The sequence below is a fragment of the Bicyclus anynana genome, chromosome 2, assembly GCF_947172395.1.
Source record: "Bicyclus anynana chromosome 2, ilBicAnyn1.1, whole genome shotgun sequence".
In the NCBI taxonomy this organism is placed as follows: domain Eukaryota; kingdom Metazoa; phylum Arthropoda; class Insecta; order Lepidoptera; family Nymphalidae; genus Bicyclus; species Bicyclus anynana.
In genome coordinates this window covers 19,315,352-19,337,396 of record NC_069084.1, presented here as the reverse complement: position 1 = coordinate 19,337,396, position 22,045 = coordinate 19,315,352, and the positions used below count along the sequence as shown (strand labels likewise).

The following is a 22,045-nucleotide window of genomic DNA, read 5'->3' as shown; positions in this document are numbered from 1 at the left end:
GCGCTCGCGGCGGGCCGGGGCGCGGCGGGAGGCTGACGGGCTTACGCTCTCTGTGCAGTGAGTGGTGGTGCGACGGGTCCGCCGACTGCGCCGACGGCAGCGACGAGGCGGCGTGCGGCAACGCCACGCGCGGCGGCGGCGGCGGCGGCGTGGAGTGCGGCGCGCGCCTGCGCTGCGGCGGCGCGTGCGTTCCGGCGGCGTGGCGCTGCGACGCGCGGCGCGACTGCGCGGGCGGCGAGGACGAGGACGCGGCCGAGTGCGCGCGCACGGCGTGCCCGCCGCCCATGTGGCGCTGCGCCGACCACTCGTGCGTGCCGGCGCAGGCGCTGTGCGACGGGCGCGCCGACTGCGCGGACGGCGGCGACGAGGCGCGCGAGGCGTGCGGCCGCGGGCCGTGCGCGGCGGGCGAGCGCGCGTGCGGCGGCGCGTGCGTGCCGAGCGAGGCGGCGTGCCCCGCGCGCGGCTGCGACTGGCGCGCGTGCCCGCAGCTGTGCGTGCCGCGCGCGCACGACCACGTCTGCAAGTGGGTTCCGTTCTTTTCAATGAATCACGTGACTTTATTTAACAAACGGCGATTTGGATTTTTTATAAAATGGATCGTTTGTAACAAATTCAAAATCTGCATCGAATCCCGTCAATGTTAGCCGAACCCCTGGAGTGTACGTCAAGAAGTCGCAAAGAGCTCCTGAATGAACCATGACATTTTATATCTTGTACTATTTTCCGTGAACAAAAAAAAAAAAAAATTGTATTACTAATTTGTATGAAAAAATAAAGACTTTATTATTATTATTATTATTATTACTATTTTCCGTGCCGTCATAGCCCAGTGGATATAACCTCTGCCTCCAATTCCGGAGGGTGTGGGTTCGAATCCGGTCCGGGACATGCACCTCCAAATTTTCAGTTGTGAGCATTTAAGAAATTAAATATCACGTGTCTCAAACGGTGAAGAAAAAACATCGCGAGGAAACCTGCAGAGAGAAATCAAAAATTTCAGAGTTTCATAGTTTTCCGGAAATCTTCAAGTACAAAGCTAATTTCTGTATTTTTTTCTAAATTTTACATACAGTGGTTTCGGAGAAAAAGGGCATGGTCAATTGTCGTCTATTACATTTGTTGTATTACACGATGAATTTTGCAAAACAATTTTTTTCAACTTTTCATCTTACCTCCATCTTAGTAAGTGTAATTACCATACCATACCATACCTACCATACCATACCATACCATACCATACCATACCATACCATACCATACCATACCATACCATTACCATAGTCAAATTTCACCTATTTGCGGTACATCACTAGGTACATTCGGGTCACAAGATCTGATACGTGTACAAAATTTGAACTGGATTGTTTTGGCACATTCGGAGAAAACAGACAGACATTAAAATGTGCGCGAGTGATATTATAATTTATAAATACGTTCGGAACCTTAAAACGGACGGTGCAGGTGCGCGCCCGGCTTCAAGCTGCACGCGCCCGCGCCCGGCGCCAACGTGAGCTGCGAGCCCGTGGGCGGCCCGCCCAAGCTGCTGGTGGCGAGCGGCGGCGAGCTGCGCCTGCTCGACCCGCACAAGCGCGAGCGCGCCGCCGACGAGCCGCGCGCGCCCGGGCCCGAGGTGCTGGCGCTGGCCGCCGCGCCGCTGGGCGCCGACTGGTGGGCGTGGTGGACCGACGCGTGGGGCCGCCTGCGCCGCGCGCGCCTGGGGCCCGCGCTCGGCCCGCCCGGCGCGCCCGAGCTGCTGCTGCGCGCGGCGCCGGGCGAGGAGCTGCGCGGCGTGGCCGTGGACCCGGTGGCGCGCCGCGTGTACTGGGCCAGCGTCAGCGCGGCGGGCGGCGGGCGCGGCGCGCTGCTGGCGGCGGCGGCGGACGGGCGGCGGCGCGTCACGCTGTGGGCGCGCGCGGGCGCCGAGCCCGACGACGTGGCGCTGTGCGCGCGCGCGGGCGAGGTGTACTGGAGCGAGCGCGGCGCGCTGGGCGGCGTGCTGGCGGCGCGGCTGGACGGCGGCGGCGCGCGCTGGCTGGTGCGGCGCGGCGCGCGGCGCAGTGCGGCGCTGGCGCTGTGGGCGCCGGCGCGCCGCCTGTACGTGCTGGACGCGTACCACGGGCTGCTGCACGGCGTGGCGCTGGACGGCACGCAGGCGGCGCCGCACGTGCGGTTCGGCAGCGGGCCGGCGCCGGGCGCGGGCGAGGACTGGGTGCGCGTGCGCGCGCGCGCCTGCGTGCGCATGGCGGCGTGGGGCGACTGGCTGTGGTGCGCCAGCGCGCGCGGGCTGCGGGCGGTGCCGCGCCGGCCGCCGGCCGCGCCCGCGCCGCCGCCGCACGCGGGCGCGGTGTCGGCGGTGGCGGTGCTGCACGCCGCGCTGTTTCAAGACCTGCCCGAGGGTGAGTGCCGCTCGCCGAGCGCCGGTAGCCGCGCGCGCGGTGATTGAGTTTTCCTTATTTCCGTGAATGTGGTGTAAGTAAGTCGAATACTGCTGACTTTATACATTGCACTAGCAGATGTCTGCAATTGCAATGAAATGAAAATCGATGTGTAATTTCAACCCCTTCGCCGCTTGCCTTGCCTATCTGACCAGTCTTCCCGTCGGGACATCCGACGGGCCTGTGCACCCACTCGTGGGGAAGCCGGGGGTTTGCCCACACACTAATATAGTATAGATGTAACTTACTAGTTTGACATTCATTTGTGATGTAAACAGATTGTGTATGAGCCATCGAAAGTCGAAATGTAAATGAACATCTGTGCATATAACGAGTATTTTATGGTTATATTAGTTTAATTCTGTTCATAATGTAATTGTGTGATAGATCCATATCTATATTTTCAAACGCAAATCTAAAACAGTTTTCTCCCTAATTTAGTCTAATTAACCTATTTATTATTCTTTTAATTTCTTTTTATGTATCTATTCGAGTACTAAATTACGCATGTTGAGGTAACCTATAAGTGGGTCTATGACACAACAACTTCACTAATCTATGTTTTGTAAAACTCAATTTTAATTGTCATAACCTGTTGGTACCCTATAAAAATAAATAAATAAATAAATAACTGATGACGGCGCGCGCAGACCCGTGCGCGGCGGACGCGTGCCCGCGCGGCGCGCTGTGCCTGCGCGGCGCGGAGGGCGCGCGCAGCTGCCTGTGCCCCGACGGGCTGCGGGCGGCGGCGGACGGCGCGTGCGAGGCGCCGGCCGGCGACGGTGGCGACGTTGGCGGCGCCGCGTGCGCGCGCGAGTGCGGCGCGGGCGCGTGCGTGCGGCGCGCGGGCGCGGAGGCGTGCGAGTGCCCGGGCGAGTTCGCGGGCGCGCGCTGCCAGCACTACCGCTGCGCCGCGCACTGCCAGCGCCGCGGCCGCTGCGGCGCGCGCGCGCGCTACCGCCCGCCCGACCAGCCGCCGCCACTCGAGGTGAGCGGGTCGCTCGACTGAACGGTAGCACAGTACACAGGCACAGGTACAGCGTACAGTAGTCTGGCGCACAGCGCGCAGCAGTCCTGTGTCGAGTGTGTCGCCTGACACGCTCATATCTCGAGTATATCACTCGTAGCAGCTCGCACGTACTACTGAACGTAATTACGTATTTGGGTGTTAGTAATGAGAAATCGTGGTATGCCTCAGCTCAGAGATTTCCCAATTCTTCTACTAATATTTTTTTTTAAATTCTAAACTTTACAATACAATCATAACTTTACCTTCGTATTCAAAATGTCAATGTCGGTGATGTGTGTACCTTGCGTACCTCCCCCCCCCGCCCTGACCGGTGTGTGTGCGCAGTGCGAGTGCTACGCGGGGTACGCGGGCGCGCGCTGCGAGCGCACGCTGCGCCCGCCCGCCGCCGCCCCCGCCGCCCCCGCCGCCGCCGCCGCCTGCGCGCCGCCCTGCCAGCACGACGTGAGTACCTCATTTTTCACCTCGACTCTATAAACCGACTCCAAAAAAAGGAGTAGGTTTCAATTTGACGCGTATGTTTTTTTTTAATATTTGCTACCGCATAACTTCGTCATTTCTTAACCAATCTTAGATTTTTTTTTGTTTGAAAGATTATATGTACTTCCTAACTGGTCCCATTTAATTTTCATGAAAATCGGTTCAGTAATTTTGTGTTGAACGAAAGTACCACAGTACGGGCAATTTCGTTATTTTCACGACGTCACTGTCTTGGCACCGCCTTCAAAGTGATCAAAAGGTAGCACAAACTATTTTTCGCTTGTAATTTTATTTTTGTGATGTTGAAGTTGGCTCAATTTTTTGAAAGATTTTATTTAACTTCACCTATCTAAGAACGCTTGGGTTATCAAGACAAATCTACCGATTACTTAATTGCGTAAATCCATTCAGCGGTTTAGAAGATGAGAGGTAATAAAGAATATTGCAAAATACAAATATAAATACAAGATACGCGCGAAAAACATAACCCTTCTTGCAGTCGGGTAAAAACTTACTTCGAAAAATACCTACTCGGAAACCTTGATCACATTTAAAATTGCGAAAATTTAAATTACTCGTATATTAGACTGGGGGTGGGGCAGTAACAGTAGCGCTCTCGCAGGGAACGTGCTCTGCGGAGCACGGCGAGCCGACGTGCTCGTGCCCGCCCGCCTGGCGCGGCGCGCGCTGCGAGCTGCCCGCCGCGCCCGCCGCGCCCGCCGCGCCCGCCGCGCCCGCCGCGCCCGCCGCGCCCGCCGCGCCCGCCGCGCCCGCCGACGCGGAGCGACCCAGCGGTGAGTGCTAGCTGTAACTTAGCGACTATTTACTATTACTTTTTTTTAAAGAACATTTGCTTTTTAAAATGACTGTCATCATATCTTTTAATATCATCGATATCATCTTTTAAAATATGTAGTTCCCCTCCAACGACATCGACGACAACAGTCCCCCCGGTGTCTGCTCGTCTCTCTCGCTCAGTCAGGGGAAGCTACAGCAGGTCACTGCATCATTGTAAAAACCAAACTACGATGAAAATCGACCAAATCCGTTTGGGACACGCGCAGCGCAGGGTTTTGTAGTTTAAGCGAGCACTTTAAAGCCTTTTATTACAGAAATACCGATAGCGATACACAACACCACTGTCACACGTGCGAGGATGATCTTTGTATCCCAAAGACGAGAAAAAATACCTTCAAAAATAACTTTACAAATACTTCACATGATGATTATAGTGATGCCGTTAGTAAACTAAACGATGACTTGGAAAATATAGCAAACTGGGCGAATAATAATCAGTTAGTGCTAAATGCTGACAAGTCAAAGTTCACGTTACTTAGCTCTCGTCGGGCAGTCGCTGGCAGTCGCAAAGGTATCGCCAAACCTCTCTGCTATATGTATTAAAGATCAAGTGCTGCAGCGTATTAATGAGGCTAGAAATTTAGGGGTACTGATAGATACTGAATTGCGTTTTGAAGGCTATATCTTGGATACTGTGCGCAGTTGTTTTTAAGAACTTTATACCGTGTACGGAATTATATGAGTGTGGATGTGCGTGTTGGGATATGTGAGTCTTTAATACTCTCAAAGTTAAACTACGCTGATGATTGTATGGGCCACGACTGCTCGTTCGCACGCGACGGCTAATACAACGCATCCAAAATGCATGTGCCCGGTTCTGCTTTCATATTCCGCCCAGAACGCATGTTACGCCGTTTATTAACGAAGCTAAACTGCTCAATATGAAAGCGAGACGGAATCTTCACCTTGCCACACTTCTGTTTGGAGTATTGAAGTCTCAGCAGCCTGCTTACTTATTTGATAAGCTAGAGTGGAACAAAACATCCTTGACAAGATCAAATCGAGTCTGGACCCTTAAAGTGCCGCAACATGTCAGAGCTGCCTTTCGAGGAAGCTTTAAATTCGCGGCAACAAAATGCTGGAATGATTTGCCTCCTCCTCTTCGTAATTTAGAAATATCCAAGACCACTTTTGAAACCTATATTAGAAAACATTATTTTTTAAATCAAAATATGTAGGTAAGTACTAGCGGACGTCCGCGACTTCGTCCGCGTAAAATTCGATGTCAACTTTACTACTACCCCTACCCTACCCTACCTCTACCCTACCCTACCCTACCCCACCCTACCCCTACCCTACCTCTACCCCAACCCTACCCCTACCGCCACCTTACCCCTTCCCTACCCCTACCCTACCCCTACTTTACCTACACCCTACCCTCCCCATACCCTATCCCTTTCCTATGAAAGCGCGGGGCGTCATATAGCGGAATTTCTGCGTCTTTTAGAAATTTTGTATTATCTCCGAAACTATTTAAGTAATTAACATACTGTAAAGGGCAAATCTTATCTCCATAATATCCTTGTGATTATTAAATAATTTATTTTAATAAGGATTAAAGTTTAGTTGTATAAATAATGACATAAACCTAAGTATATAAAATTAATAATTTTTAAAACACAAAAGGTACTATATCTGCTAATATATAGAAGATAGATATATGGTGTCGCGGACTTTTTTGTAGAACTTTTAAAGATACATAAAGTCTTTATACATTAATTTCAATTTTACACAAAAGTTAAGGCAGCGCATGCGAATAAGTCTGTTTAAGAGGATTTTCGGTCCGACCTGTATGACAAAAACTGTGATAACTCGGCTAATATATATGATACCTATATAATATAGCCTATAGCACTCCCCGATAATGTAGCATTCTACTGGTGAAAGAATTTTTGAAATCGGATCAGTAGTTCCGAAGATTACCCCATTTAAATAATGTTACAAACTTACAAACTTTACCTCTTTATAATATTAGTATAGATTGGGTCCTTTGTTTAATTTATTTATTTACAAAATTATTATGTTATCATTTATTTATGGGCTTTTTTTTTACACCTTTTTATTTGTAACTAGCGGACTCCCGCGACTTCGTCTGCGTAAAACTCGATGTAAACTTTCAACTGCCCCAATCCTACCCCTACCTACCTCTACTCGACCCCTGCCCTACCCCTACCCTACCCCAACCCTACCCCTACCCTACCCTACCCTACCCCTACCCGTACGCAAAATAAGTAACTTTTCTGGTTGATTTTTTAGACCTTGTGTCCAAAAAACCCAAATATCCCACGGTACCCTATTTTTTTCCTAAATAAAATTTAGCGTATGTTACTTGTGGATAATGTATCTTTCGAATGGTGAAAGAATTTTTAAAATCGGTCCAGTAGTTTTTGAGCCTATTCATTACAAACAAACAAACAAACAAACATACAAACAAAGTTTTCCTCTTTATAATATTAGTATAGATATATTTGTATTTAATTTACGTTCCTGTCTCTTTTTAATATTTGTTGATGTTTGTTAGAGGCGCTCCGCACGTCTCGACACCGTCCAAACGTCACCTCAATGGCTCCACGGAAGACCAGCGCGGTGTCCCCACGGACACTGCAATATGCTGATGCTCTTTCCTTTGTATGATGTGTATTCTGAATCAACTTTTCTTTCTTTCTTTCTTTCTTATGTAGGGAATATATAATATGTTTTCTTTTTACTATTTTATAGACGGGATTAATATACCATGCCAAATTTCAGCTTTTTAGTTTTAACAGACTCTTTAGTTATCTTACTAACAACTTTATCTGCGTGATCGAATCAGGAATGAGGAGATCCTCAGACGAACCAAAGTCACTGACATAGCTCAGCGAGTCGCGAAGCTGAAGTGGCAATGGGCAAGCCACATAGTTCGAACAGCCGATGGACGTTGGAGTCTCAAGGTGCTGGAATGGCGACCCCGCACCGGAAAGCGTAGTGTTAAACGACCCCCCACTAGGTGGACTGAGGATATCAGGCGGGTTGCAGGGAGCCGCTGGATGCTGGCGGCTCGAGATCGTTGTGCAAGAGGCCTATGTACAGCAGTGGACGTCTATCGGCTGATAAGGTAAGGTTTTAAATGTATTGAAAGTCTTTTGGTGCTGGCTGTGGTGTCTATAGCAGTAGTGAGTAGTGAGCGAACTGCATCAGAGCAGTGAGCTGCAGTTTCCTTCTATGCAAGTTCATTATAGACGAACAACCGGTCGCCCACAAGTCACAACCATAGTACACCTTTCATTTGATATCCATATCATGGGGGTGGAGTCCGCTATCTTGGGAAGGTCGCCATATTGGATTTGTAATGACGTTTCTTAGCTAGTCATCTGTTGTCATCAGAACTCAGAGCGTGTGCAAAGGAATTGGCGATCCCCGGCCCAGGCCTACCCTAACCACCCGGCAATTTACTTATATCAAAAAAAATCTTATTATTTTCTTTAAGAAAGAAATCATATAAAGAATACTTTACCAAAAAAAGTTTGCTACAACTTTTTACGACATTTTTAAATCATCTTTAATTCGTCCACAACAGGGACAAACTTAGCTCGTTGACCATACAGCATGCCTTTTACGATATTTTTTGAAGACTTATGATTAGTATTTTTGTTCGTTTTCTTGTTTGCTAGGCTTGTTGGTAACAGAAAAAAATAATACAAAAAAACAATACAGCTTCATAATATGTTAGTTACTTCGCCGCTTTGGTACACCAGCGAACATTTTGCCCTAGAAGAGTGATTAAAAAAATGTATTTTTGTTCAAGAAATATACTTTTAAGCCAATCATTTAAAAGGATCCTTATTTATACATCATGTTACCAAATCCATATACTTTTATACGGAGGTATACCTGAATTCTCTGGGCCGACGTTGTATGGGCCGGTGGGCATTCCCCTTTCACCACCCTACCGGCACAGACGTACCGCCAAGCGATTTAGCGTTCCGGTGCGATACTGCGTAGAAACCGTCAGTGATATGGGTAAAATTATAAATGTAAACTCGGAAGAGTAAGCCCGCTCCCACCTTAGACTGCAACGTCAGTTGAGTCAAGTCAAGAGCTAACTTAACATGGAATAAAAAAACCCGAGAGACGAGGTACTATAGAAATAAAAAGGCAACGTCGAGTGCGAAGGGCAATTCTAACTTATTCGAGTAGCAGTAGTTACAAGCGGTCGCTAACGAGGCGCACGTCGAGCCGCTCGTCAGCCGGCGGCGTGAACTTGACCACGACCGGTTCACCTTCGACTCCACGTTCATAGCTTGCGGAGGAGCTAGCGGCCGCGAGTTGGTCGACAGTCAGTCCTAGTGCAGGCTAGCCCCCGGCCGGACTATCGAACGATGCGCTTCCAACAAGTAGAAGAAAGCTATAGGATTGACGGGTGTCGGTGGCTGCTTGCGCTGGCTTATGAAACGTTCCCGTGGACAAGTCATCGGAACACACGGGGTTGTAGTCGGTTGAAGTCCTACATAGCCCCTTTGCTACACCGCGAAGGTATCCATGAGGTTCCTCCACTTAAAAAAGGGATAATTAGTAGATCCAGTGTTGGAGACCACGAGTCAGACCGCGTAAAAAATAAGCTACGGGGGTTTAAAGAAACATTTAATAGTTGGGGAATCTGCGGTGTGGCTACAGCTCCGTGCCCCAGAGAGCACGTTAAACTGGCGCTCCTACGCTTCATCTCTCTTCTGTGCTGGGTGATGCACACACATGTGTACAACGATGTCTAGATCTGTAAGATGTCCTGGGTGTGAGTCCTAAGGATGTCTCAATTGGAGCTAGTCTATATGTAAAATTGGCCGCCGTGGTCGACATTTTGACCATCTCCTTTCTACATCTCACCTACTAACTAACTAACTAACCTAACCACAAATAATACCTAAATATCGTCTGCAATGTTAAATTGTGTGTTCAAGAAGTGTAAAAATTATACAAAAATATATAATGGAATTACCATGTGAAAGTGATTCAGGTCAAACCAATGTTTTACTGGTTCATCTCACAGTGTGGGGTATCGTTGGACGAGTCGGTCGGTTGTCGTTCGTTCGGTTTGTTTGAACTTCGCAGCGTTGTAGTCAGAATGTGAACTACTGAACTGATTTAGATTAAAATTCAATAATTTTGAAGGAATTAAAAATAAATTCGACGTCAGCATCCGGTTTACACCTGAGGCTAGATATTAACACTCTTCACTTGTATGTCAGAAAATTTTGGAATCTTAATTTGACCCGCTTCCCGGTCTTCGATTAATCCTAATCGAAAGGGGAATGCCCACCGGCCCATACAATGCCATACAAAGCCGATGACTGTCACCAGACCAGACCTGAGCTAATTTAGACATAATGAAAGTTTGAAGTGACCCGAGCTGGGAATAGCTCTCTGTTGAGAAGCACGGCCCTGCCGAGTGCGCCAGCGATCCCTCGTGTGCGGGCCCTCGCGTGCTGCGCTCGGTGTGTCTGACGTCGGCACTCGGCGGTGTCTGTCGCCGGGCGCTACAAGTTACGACTAAAGTAAATAATAAATATCCGCGTTACACAAAAAACCCGCGCACGTCACGGCCCGCCACCGCCCGGCGTTTTCCTCGTCCGCGCCGCCTCGACGTACGTACTCGTACGACGGGCGGCGGGCGGCGGGGGGCGGGGGAGGCGCACCGAGCGGAGCCAACTCAAGTCTTCCTTAGCTTATCTTATATTTTTACTTTCTCAAATTGACACCTACCCTACCTGATCCTCCATCTGATTAGCTATGCTTTTCGCATATTATTCAATGACGCCTTGACCTTAGACCTCTCCCCTGGATCCGCGGGACGTGCGTCCCGAGTAGGGTTCGGTGACGTCATCGAGTACGGAACCCCGCGGCAGGCTCGCTCTCGCGCTTGACGCTTGTTCTATTAAGTACCTACTCATATCATCCACTCGAGGTTATTAATAATCATAATTTAAATAAAGTATTAATAACCGCAGACATATAATACCTAATACATTTGATGTGCCCGCGCCCAGCGGACGCCCGCAATTTGCGACGGATTAAAGAGTTCTAAAGGCTCTCGCAACTTTAAATATTTAATTTTTTATGCTACAAACTTAAAATTTGGCAGGGAGGTAGTTAACAGTTGGTTAATGGAGTTTGCGATAGGGCTGGATTTTGCGAAAGGCTCTTGCAAGTTTGTATGAAAGTCCTACTTATTTATTCTATAAACTTGAAATACAGCAGGGAGGTATTTTATAGTTGTTAGACGTCGGTTAATAAAGAATAGGTAGGGGCGGACTAAGGAGGTCTGAAGGCTAAAGGTCTAAAGCCTCTCGCAAATTTGTAGTGAAGTTCTTCATTTTTTATGCTATAAACTTGAAATATGGCAGAGAGGTGGTTGTGCGACAGGGCCGGATTTATGATCGATACTGAAACAAAAAATATTTTTTTTTAAAATTTACGTCTGACCGTCTTTTTGTCGACCGCGCATCACGACAAAACGTATTATGTATATAAAAATTGGTATGTGTACTGCCAGAAAATCCTAAAGATAATGCTATTAAAATATATTTTAAATTCTAAAGTGTTTCACGGTAATGAATATGTTGATTCATTAATTATCTCGGCATTAATTAATTAACTGAAATTATCATTAAAAAATACATAAAACGTCTCATTAATAAATGCATCTTAAGTGATAATAAAATCGCCATTAGGTGACGTAAGCTTATACTCGTAATGCAGAGACTACATACCTACCAATCAAACCGAAAACAGAGGATTATAGAATATATTGTAGTGACGATTGACAAACAATATTATGTGACCCGTCTCTCCCGTCGATTACAATGGACGTACTCCATCCCTAAGGGTGTTTAAATGAGCTTTTTAACCCGCACGGTAAATCCATGGAATGTTAAGATTTTCATCACTTAGATTGAAGCTATTGCGGTGTAGAATGTAGTTATATAAGACTCGACTGTTAGTGGTCGACGTAAGAGGTTTCCAGTCCAACCTCCCGCAGTCGCTCGTCAGTCGTCACCTCGAGTGGCATTGGGAGCGCGTGACGTCAGCGGTATCCCCCGCGACCGAGGATGTAGGTCTAGGCTCGCGGCGGCGGGCGGCGGCGGGCGGCGGGCGGCGGGCGGCAGTAGCACGCGCGCTGCGGCCCGCGCCTGTCGCTGCCTGTGCCGCCCGCGCCCGCCGCGACGACATGCTGTTTACGAACTTCGGGCCCGCAGACGAGTAGAGCGGCGCAGCGTGCCAACAGACGTACGATGGGCAAACGAAAACGAAGAGACTACCGTGAGTTTCAACACCCATTTCCATAGTAATGATAATCGCGTCCTCGTTCGACTGTTTCCGTACTTATGTGTCGTAATTTATTTATTTATTAAAATAATATTTTTAAATAAGCAATTTTATTTCAATAAATAAAATAAGTACTACAACAAATAAAAAATGCAAAATTCGGAAGCAGCAACGCGTCCGAGTTATGCGGCCCGCCGTCCGCTGCCCGCGGGCGAATGCATCCCCGTGTGTAATAAAAAATGCAAAATTCGGAAGCAGCAACGCGTCCGAGTTATGCGGCCCGCCGTCCGCTGCCCGCGGGCGAATGCATCCCCGTGTGTAGCGTGCTGCGGCTGCCCGCGCTGCGCCCGCTGCCGCCGAACGGGTGCACTGCGGCTGCACGTCGTCGCCACGGGAGGCTTCCCCACAAACCGCTCGTCCTGTCTAAATGAAACGTCGATTTCGTTCCTATGATGTATGTGAGTCGGAGAACAATTTCCACAACGTCGAGTCGTTCACGGTCCAAAATAATTACATCCGGAACCAATCCGCGACGTACCAATCGTGTTCGTGTAAAAAATCATGTTATTTGGTTGCTGATAAAATTAATGATTTAATAACTCCGCGACGAGCGACGTGGTTTTTTATGTAACCGCAAGACTGAGATTCACGTGAATGTCGAGATCCCTTTCTCGCAGCGCATATGTCAAGGCCTGCGCTCGCAGCGCACGAGCGACGTGCGGGTGTGTGGTAGCGCATCCCTGGCCGCAGCCGCACCGCGGAGCGCTCGCACAGTGAAAGCTCAGCGATCCTGCGCTCCCACGCTTTCTCCGTGCGCGCGCGTTCGCTAGTAATGATTAAGTTGTACCTGTAATTACGACTGTAGCTTCTGCTTCGCTCGACCTTCCTCGGAAGCATACCGTGAGATACCGGCCCGCGGTCTGACTGAAGCCTCACCTTGGCTGAAAATAATTGTGTATCTTAAGATAAATCATAAGTAATGTTGAAAGCTTTTCGTCATGTACTCGTAGCAGCCCTAGCCCCTAGCGAACTCTCGTAGCTTACATACCTGTAATACGCGAAAGTAATAAGTTTGGCCGGTGGGAGGCTTCGGCCGCGGTTAGTTACCACCCTACTGACAAAGACGTACCGCCAAGCGATTTAGCGTTCCGGTACGATGTCGTGTAGAAACCAAAAAGGGGTGTGGATTTTCATCCTTCTCCTAACAAATTATCCCACTTCCATCTTAGACTGCATCATCACTTACAATCAGGTGAGATTGTAGTCAAGGGTTAATTTGTAAATAATAGAAAAAAAAACCTACTCATCCTTTTTTAACCGACTTCCAAAAAGGAGGAGGTTCTACGTTCGGCTGTATGTATGTTTTTAACTTAAAGGGGAATGTCCATTCCCGGCCCAGACCTTTCGTCCCCGCCCCCCACTTTGCATAAAACTAAAAAATACTTGATAATTTTTGTTTAATAATGAATAAATTACTTTATCCATAGCGGTTTGCTATAACTTTCCCCAAAAAATAAGTTTCACAACGATATTTGACAATATTATAGTTGTTATATGACATTTTTGAAGACACGAACATGAACAGTGTTGCCAGCTAAGTGATTTATTTGGTTTAATCAATATTTTAACCGAATAATAATAATCGATCTTTTTCTACAACAAAATCACCTGGAAAAGCAAAAGTTGTAATAGATTATAATGTTTTTGATTATAATATCTGCCTCACTCTTTAAAAACCATTGCATAGTCGACATTATAAAACGTTTCTTGATATCAAAGTACCTATTATATTTTTCGCAATAACTAACCACTAAGAACTCAACTGATTTTTTTAGTTTAATCGATATTTAAATGGATAATAATAATAATCGAGCATAACATTAGGAACCTAGGATCACTGCGTAGAAACATTACCAACTGCGCCATTTAAATACTATCTATACTAATATTATAAAGCTGGAGAGTTTGTTTGTTTGTTTTTGATTGAACGCGCTAATCTCAGGCACTACTGGTCCGATTTGAAAAATTCTTTCAGTGTTAGATAACCCATTTATCGAGGAAGGCTATAAGCTATATATTATCTCCGCATTCCTACGGGAACGGGAACCACGCGGGTAAACCGCGCGGCGTCAGCTAGTATAATATATAATATGAGTAGTAGCGCAAGCCCGTAACTTCGGCGCGTGCAATGCGGTTTTTCACGATCGGCCAACGCGCAAGCTACAGCTATACTAAGCTGATATAAATAAGTGGTCAAAGTGGTCTTAATAGTTGATATTCAATCCCTTTCTTCCGATAACTTTTTCCTTTCATCCGATCTAACTAAATCAAATTCTATATATTTCTATGTATGTATAAATAGTATACATATTGTAGATAATATATTATGTTTACATAATACATTGACATAAAATTGCAGGCGTCCGCAATTTTGTCCGGGTGAAAACGCAATATCATGACAAACTACTTGTATAAACCTTCTTCTTGAATCACTTTATTTATTATTGAAAACCAATAAAAAACCATTACGTCGTGTAAAAGATGTTGAAAACAATGACGTGTTATTCTAGTAATAAAATTATTCAATTAGAAATCGATACGAAGTTATTCGATTTTTCGTGTTTCGTATGGCAACATCGATTTGACTTTTGGACAGATAATCTGTTGATGTCAATAATTGTCAATGTCATTCTCATTTTAATAATTAGATAATGTCATTGAATTAATTTACTGATTTTGTCTGTTTTCGGTTTACCTTCAGTATTTTTTGAGCCGAATTATAATTTTTCAAACCACAGCTATAATATAAATAAAACTTGCACGAAGTTAAATTCGAAATTCGAATAATGTTGACCCTGAACCGGAAAAATTACAAGTTTATTTCAGCTCTCAGATGTAAATACAAGAGGACATTTACGCTGCATTAAACAATGTTAATATCAATATTAAAATTATTATAGTTGGCATCAATTGTCAATAAAATGTCACGAAAATACGAATACATTATGTTTGAAACATGCTCGTAAACAAGTACACAGCAGGTGCAGGCAGCATAAATAATGTTTGATCCATTTTTAATGTGAAAAACGATTATTATTCATAAGAAATAATATGTATAACTTTAATAATTTTTGTCATGTTATTGTGTCAAGTCACAACAGAGTGTAGTTTCCCATATAAGTGTTGAAGTGTCGCTCAGTGTATTTTTATGACTAACCAATATTGCTGTATTAAAAAGTACATTTACTGTGTAATTACTGGCATAGAAGGCATAACATCTAGTCAGATGTAGGACAGCACATAGGTTTTCTTGCATTGTTGATGGTTTGTTCAAGCAATATTTAGTGCATAGAAGTATTATAGTATATTTATCCTACTTTCCTGATTAATATTAAATGTGAACTGTGAGTTTGTATGTCAGTTTGCTACATTTTCACACCCTAAACCAATTTTAAAACAGTAATAAATTGTGCATACTAGAGAATTATCTTAATTCTCAGCGTGTTTGAAGTCTGCCAATCCGCATTGGGCCAGTGTGGTGGACTATTGGCCTAACCCCTATCATTCTGAGAGGAGACTCGAGCTCAGTAGTGAGCCGAATATAGGTTGATGATGACGACGAATAAATTGTGGAATAACATAACATTATTAAATCCACTAAGTAAACCAATTTTAAAACTCTGATTAAATTATTTGCTGGATTTTCATATTTTATTACTATTTCAGTTATCTAGCGTCATCCCAAGTTTGTCAAAATTGCTGGAAAACGACTGATAAAGCAGCATCTTGCGCAACTGAAGAACGGAAAATAATTATGTAATAGCGACAAACACTCCAAATCAATGTTGTTTTCCTCGCTGTAATAATTCCAACAGGCTAACTGTTATGAACTATATAGGTAGGTACATCTATTTTGTCAATTTAATTATTATGTGCCTCATTAGTATTGTTTTCTCTTACAATCAATATACAACACAATCTTGAACCATTTTACAAATTGAAGATTTTGCTTCATTATTAAAAATAATATGAGTATGTATAATAATCATTTAGATTAAGAAAATATTTAACACACACCATACAGTTTATCTATATCTTGGCTTAACAGAAACATTTAAATTAAATTATAAAACACAAACAACAGCCGGGACAATTCATTTATTTACAGTGCTTGTAAACTATGCCTTGGTTTTGCAAACAAGCACTTTTGAAATAATAAGGTTGACTATTTGTCCATCTCCAGACAGACAGACAGACCTCATCACCAGATAGGAAGACAAGTTCTGCTGAGGAGAGTCAGCAAGAAACTCAACAGTCACTCTTTTTTAGAAAAGTAATACAATATTATAATTTACAATTGTTAACATCATTACAATAATTTCTTCTAGTAGAAGCTGATCCAATGGCCTCCAAGTAGTGGCGTGCACTTCATACATGCATTAAAGTACTGCATATCCTAAGAGTTGTCTTCATTAGTAAATACAGATTTTTCCACTTTGCTTAATTTTATTACTAGTGCATACCCTGATCGACAACCATATGCACGCCACTGCCTGGTTGGTTGGTTGTTTCATTTATTGATTTATTTGTTAAGCTTGTTGGTTACATAAAACAATAAATCTATTCATGTACAGCTTTAATGTTACTTCATCTCCGGTGTACTTTTTGAGCAGTGAGAGTGATAAAATAAAATATTTTTTTTTATGTCTAGCAAACTTTTATTAAAAAAATTATTTAACCAAATCCTTATTTATACATCATATTATCATCTCCATATACTTTTATGGGGGGGCGTAACTGGGTTTCTTGGGCCAACGTTGTATGGGCTGGTGGACATTCCCCTTTTCGTAAGAAGTACTAACTGAAAACTACGGTTTAACGCCTCACGACCCGGGGTATACATTATGACTAGCGGACCCACCCACCCGATCGAGCTTCGCTTTGACTCAGACCCTAGCACTATCTTATCCTATTCTACTCCCACCCTACACCTACCCTACCCCACCCCTACCTACAAAAGCTACCCCTACTCAACCCTTTCCTTACCCTACTCCTACCCTACCCTACCCCTAACCTACCCCTACACTAACGTCAATCAATTGTTTTGCCTTCCCGGAACTACTACTCGAACTTTATGTAATGGTATTAAAGTTCAAATTGCCTTTTAAGTATTATTGTAAAAAAATCTTAGAGTGGACAACTCTTGTCACGTCTTAGGGGTTTGAAAAATAGATAGTACCCGTCTAGCCGATTGTCAGCCTTACTGAATATGCATAAAACATTTTATAAGAATCGGTGAAGCATGAGAGTTTTATATATTTAAATATCCAATTAAAATTAAATGTATGTAATCCGTACAAGACGGCGCCGAAGCAAAAAAAAACATGGTCTTAAAATGAACAGGAAAAATTTGCTAATCGTTCGTAAGAAATAATTAATTAATTTAATTGAGTGAATTACCGAGATGAATAGCTGCCATGTTGGAATGCATTAGGTAGGTATATCGCATCATCTATAACTAAATCCTTACGTGAATCGAGAGCTCCTCCTTTTCTTGAAAAATAAGTTCATTAAAAACGGTCGTAAGTGTCGGCCCACGCGTGGGCCACGCGTTATAAATAAATAATAAATAAGCCGTTTATTCCATATCTACATTTACATATCTAAATTACATTTTAAAAGTTGTTAGTAGTCTGTTAGCAAGTTTTCTTAAATAATGTTAGTAATATTAGTTAGTAAGTTCTTATTAAATATGGACCCCTGAAAGTTGAGGGTAAAAGGATGCAAGATTGATAAGTCCGAAAAATATATATAAATTGGTCACCCTAGGGATTATTCAAAACAATTCTAATTACTTTTTGATAATTACTCGTAGGTGATGTACCTATGTACCATTTGCGTTATATCCACTCATTACGGGACACCCTGTATAATCCGAAGCCAAAAATTATATTAATATATATAATATATATGTATTTATTATTTTTTCATCTGTCTGTCTGTTCGTATTTTATGTTGACCGAGTATGACGCTGAAATATTTGAATTAATTCAAATAGAACTTGGCACGATTTGAGACTATAATATGAAGAAGGCTACACGATACTTTTTGATGTTTGAAATTAAATCAGAAGGGGGGGACGGACCTTCAGTTTCAAGTTGTATTTGTAAAAATTGTAATGTGTACCAGAAAAATACTAAAAATATTGTCATTCAAGATTTACCCCCAAACAGAATTAATAAAAGGATAAGAAGTTTTTTTTTTTAGTATAAATCGTTCATATTTTGTGTTATAGTTTTGTATTGGACTATTTAAGGGTGTGGAATAGGGGTTGAAAGTGTACATCGATTTTCACGCGGACGAAGTCGCGGGCGTCCGTTAGTTGTATAGTATAGTAGTAGTGTTATAAAACTGCTCGGTTACGTATCATTTCGTGAATGGTGAGCCGTGAGAGTGAAAGTAGTAGCCAATAGTTTCAATACTTGAGAGTGCGAGTGCGTAATGAACCTGTTGTTTCTCTCCGTGTGAGCGTGGCTCATTCTGACGTGTGAGCGCACAGCCATGTGCACGTGCACGTGCCGCATGCGGCGGCGGACTTGGCGGAAGGTGTACCTGCTCATGCTGCATTATACATATTGAGAGACATTGACAGTATAAGTATTGTGTGGTTTCTCTACATAAAGTCTTTTTAACTTCAAAAGAAAATTCTTGACAATAGAAGGATTGAAGGTTCTCACTCGACTTGGAATAAAATTTTGTTCTGCCATTTTAATAGCCTTTAATAATTCAGCTACAGTTTTGCTGAGTACACTTTTCGTCAATAAACCGAGCGAGCGAGCGCCTCGGGCCGCCGCCGCGTCCGACATCAGTCGACTGACTCGGCCGATACTGGCACGGCACACGACGCGGCACACGACGCGGCACACGCTGCACCTGCATTGCATAACCGAGCAGAGTCTCCGAGATCACAACTTGTACTCGTTTAAATGTATTCTGACCTAGAGCTACTTTGTTAGTATGTTTGATAACTTCACCCGGTCGACCTTCTGTATGAACATGGATTGAGATTTAAACCTCAATCTTATTCAAAGTAAAATGGACATATGGTAAAGGACCCAAGTTAGTTTGCACCTTTAAAATGACGTTTGATCGAATCCTTGTCTTTTTATCTTAATATATTGTAAATGCGAAAGGTCATCTCATCACGAAATCTCGAAATCTTCTTGACGTACAAACCTATTTTGCGAAAGGGCCGGATTAAGGAGGTCTAAGGGCGGAAGAAGTCGCGGGCGTATTAGTACGCACACTTACGATTCAATAGCATGTCAGTTTGTGGAGCTTCACTCGTTCGTTTGCGACACCGCCGCACACATTACCAGACGCGTCACTTTTGCATTTTTTTTCTTAAGGAAACACGTTTAAGTTTAAGATAAGTTTTTGTGTCTATTTATTGTTTTTGTAGTGGATTGTACAATTGTTTTACAAGGAAATATTTATTTTGCGATATAATTAACTTTTCCGTGGATTTTATTTGTATGATTAGTTGTTATTGAGGTGGCCGACTTCTGGGTTTCGAATTTTTAATGTAGGCCCTGTGGTCAGCCTACTTCTGGTTTTTTCATACTTTTCTTATATTTTGTTGAAATTACCAGAACAAGTAGTTCCCATTTTTATCATTATTAATTTTCTCATAACCAATGGGTCTATAACTCCAGTGGTCAACCGTCAATGCTGATGCACTAAATAGCACTTTAAAGCCTTTTCAATTAGAGTTTAATTTATGCACGGTTTATTTTAAAGTAAAAGTCATTTGTTGTAGGTTCCATTTTCATTACCATTTCCATCATGTCAATCAATCAATCCGCAAATCATCTAAATAGTACAGTATTCGTAGGTGCTTTGTATGAAAATATTATATATCTATCTAATAAGAGTTTTATTTGCCAAATATGTAGTAAAAGTAAAAGGCTGACGACAAGGTATGCCGCAGTTATGACCATTGGAAAAATTAGGCTGAACACTGGGGAAAAATGCAACAATTTGTTTTTTGTTGATTTTATCTATAATTTTAAGATAATTTCTTTTGAAAATAAAATAAAATAAATAACCTTTCATTGTTTTTATGTATAGTGTTTAAAATTTGAAATACAAACGAATCAAATTGAATTACTCACTAAAAAGTTGAATACCGTTTATAATTCTGTACTAATATTTTAAAGAGGTAAAGTTTGTGAATTTATCGCGGTGTAATCTCTGAGTCGACAGATTTTGAACGTTATTTTACCAATAAAATGCCAGGTTATTTTGTTTTGAGTGCCACAGGTTATTTGTATTGCCATATTCCCACGGGAATGGGAAGTGCGCGGGTGTGACCGCGGGCGCACGCGCGGCGCACCTCCGCCGCAGGCCGCCACGGGGAATCCCGCCGCTCGGAGACGACTGTCAGATTATCCTCCTCGAGGCTAAAATGCCTAATACAATGTCACGGAATGTAAAAAAAACCTACTTCTATATTTTACCTCTAGTTAATTTTTTGATCATTAGTAATATTTTCCTCTTTGCGTAATTAAATGTGTTTTACATGAGATTTGATTTACGACAGCTCACTTATAATTAAAGAGCTGGAGCTGGAATATGAGGACGAACGTGTTGTCAGGAGGACGTTCACTCCCTGTCCTGACAACACGCTCGTAAACTTCGTGCAAGATATCACTTTTTTGTAATAGTTACTGTTGTAATCTTTTAACAGCTATAGACATAGGCTTTAATTGTTATGATGATCTGTTGTTTAAGAATGGCAATGGTTGGTATATGAACGCGTTACTTTTCTCTTGGGAACAGTGATGGCTGTCGATTGTATATATAACTTTGTTCCATATATACTGAACACTTGACAATGACACTACTCGTACATCGACTTTTACTCTGATTGCTATTTTCGGTAACTTGTTTATGGGGACTGTATGAAAAAGGTGTAATCGATTTGGAAGAAAATGTACTTCTGTTGAAAAAACAAAAGCCACGACGATAACCGAAGCGACGTAGTGCGTGGCATTCTTTTAGTATTTCTAGCAAGACCTGCCGTGTATTTGCAGCCGTGTCTCTAAAGTGTGTGTTGTGTGCGCAGAATGGGGCTCGTGCGCCGAGCCGTGCGCGCACGGCGGGCGCTGCGTGTGGCGCGCGGGCGCGGGCGGCGCGTGCGCGTGCGCCGGCGCGTGGGGCGGGCCGCGCTGCGCGCACTACGTGGGCCACGACCACGCGTGCCGTGCGCTGGCGTGCCGCGCGCCCGCCGTCTGCGTGTGGCGGCCGACGGGTGAGTGTGTGTGAGCGCAGAGTGGGGCTCGTGCGCCGGCGGGCGCTGCGTGTGGCGCGCGGGCGCGGGCACACCACGTGGGCCACGACCACGCGTGCCGCGCGCTGGCGTGCCGCGCCACTGGTGACTCGTGACTTCATCATCATCACGAAGTCGTCCGCTTGTCCGCAGGCAACCCGTCGGAGCCGGGCACGCCGTACTGCGCGTGCGCCGAGGAGGCGTGCGCCGCGCCGCCGCCGGGTGCGCCGGGCGCCGCGTGGGGCGCGGGGCTGCTGGCGCTGCTGGCGCTGCTGGGCGCGCTGCTGGCGGCGCTGTGCGCGCTGCAGCGGCGGCGCGGGGCCTTCGCGCACGCGCGCCTGCCGTCGCCGGCCGACGGGCTGGAGATCAGCAACCCCATGTACCTGGCGGACGAGGAGCCCGAGCCGGCCGCCGCCCCCCGCGCGGTGCGTACCCGCCGCGCGCCCTTCCAGCGGCTCGCCAGCGAGGAGAGCGCGCCGCCGTAGGCAGGTGACGGTCAGCTAATCGCGTGTGGTGTTGCAGGCCGCCGCCCACTTCGGCAACCCGCTGTACGACAGCACGTTCGCGCCGCCGGAGCCGCCCGCCGAGGTAACGTACCGCCGCTAGCGCGCGTTG

The 22,045-nt window shown here is 45.0% G+C and overlaps 1 protein-coding gene across 1 annotated transcript in view; it reads left to right on the top strand.

The window, feature by feature from the left end:
* Window positions 1-22,045, top strand: part of LOC112049866 (prolow-density lipoprotein receptor-related protein 1) — a 108,428-nt gene that overhangs the window by 83,283 nt on the left and 3,100 nt on the right. Inside the window, exons 16-23 of the mRNA XM_052885873.1 lie at window positions 59-523; window positions 1,462-2,396; window positions 3,086-3,423; window positions 3,790-3,906; window positions 4,565-4,736; window positions 21,227-21,412; window positions 21,584-21,855; window positions 21,953-22,018. Coding sequence (XP_052741833.1) covers window positions 59-523; window positions 1,462-2,396; window positions 3,086-3,423; window positions 3,790-3,906; window positions 4,565-4,736; window positions 21,227-21,412; window positions 21,584-21,855; window positions 21,953-22,018 — 2,551 coding nt within the window. The remainder of the gene's footprint in view (window positions 1-58; window positions 524-1,461; window positions 2,397-3,085; window positions 3,424-3,789; window positions 3,907-4,564; window positions 4,737-21,226; window positions 21,413-21,583; window positions 21,856-21,952; window positions 22,019-22,045) is intronic.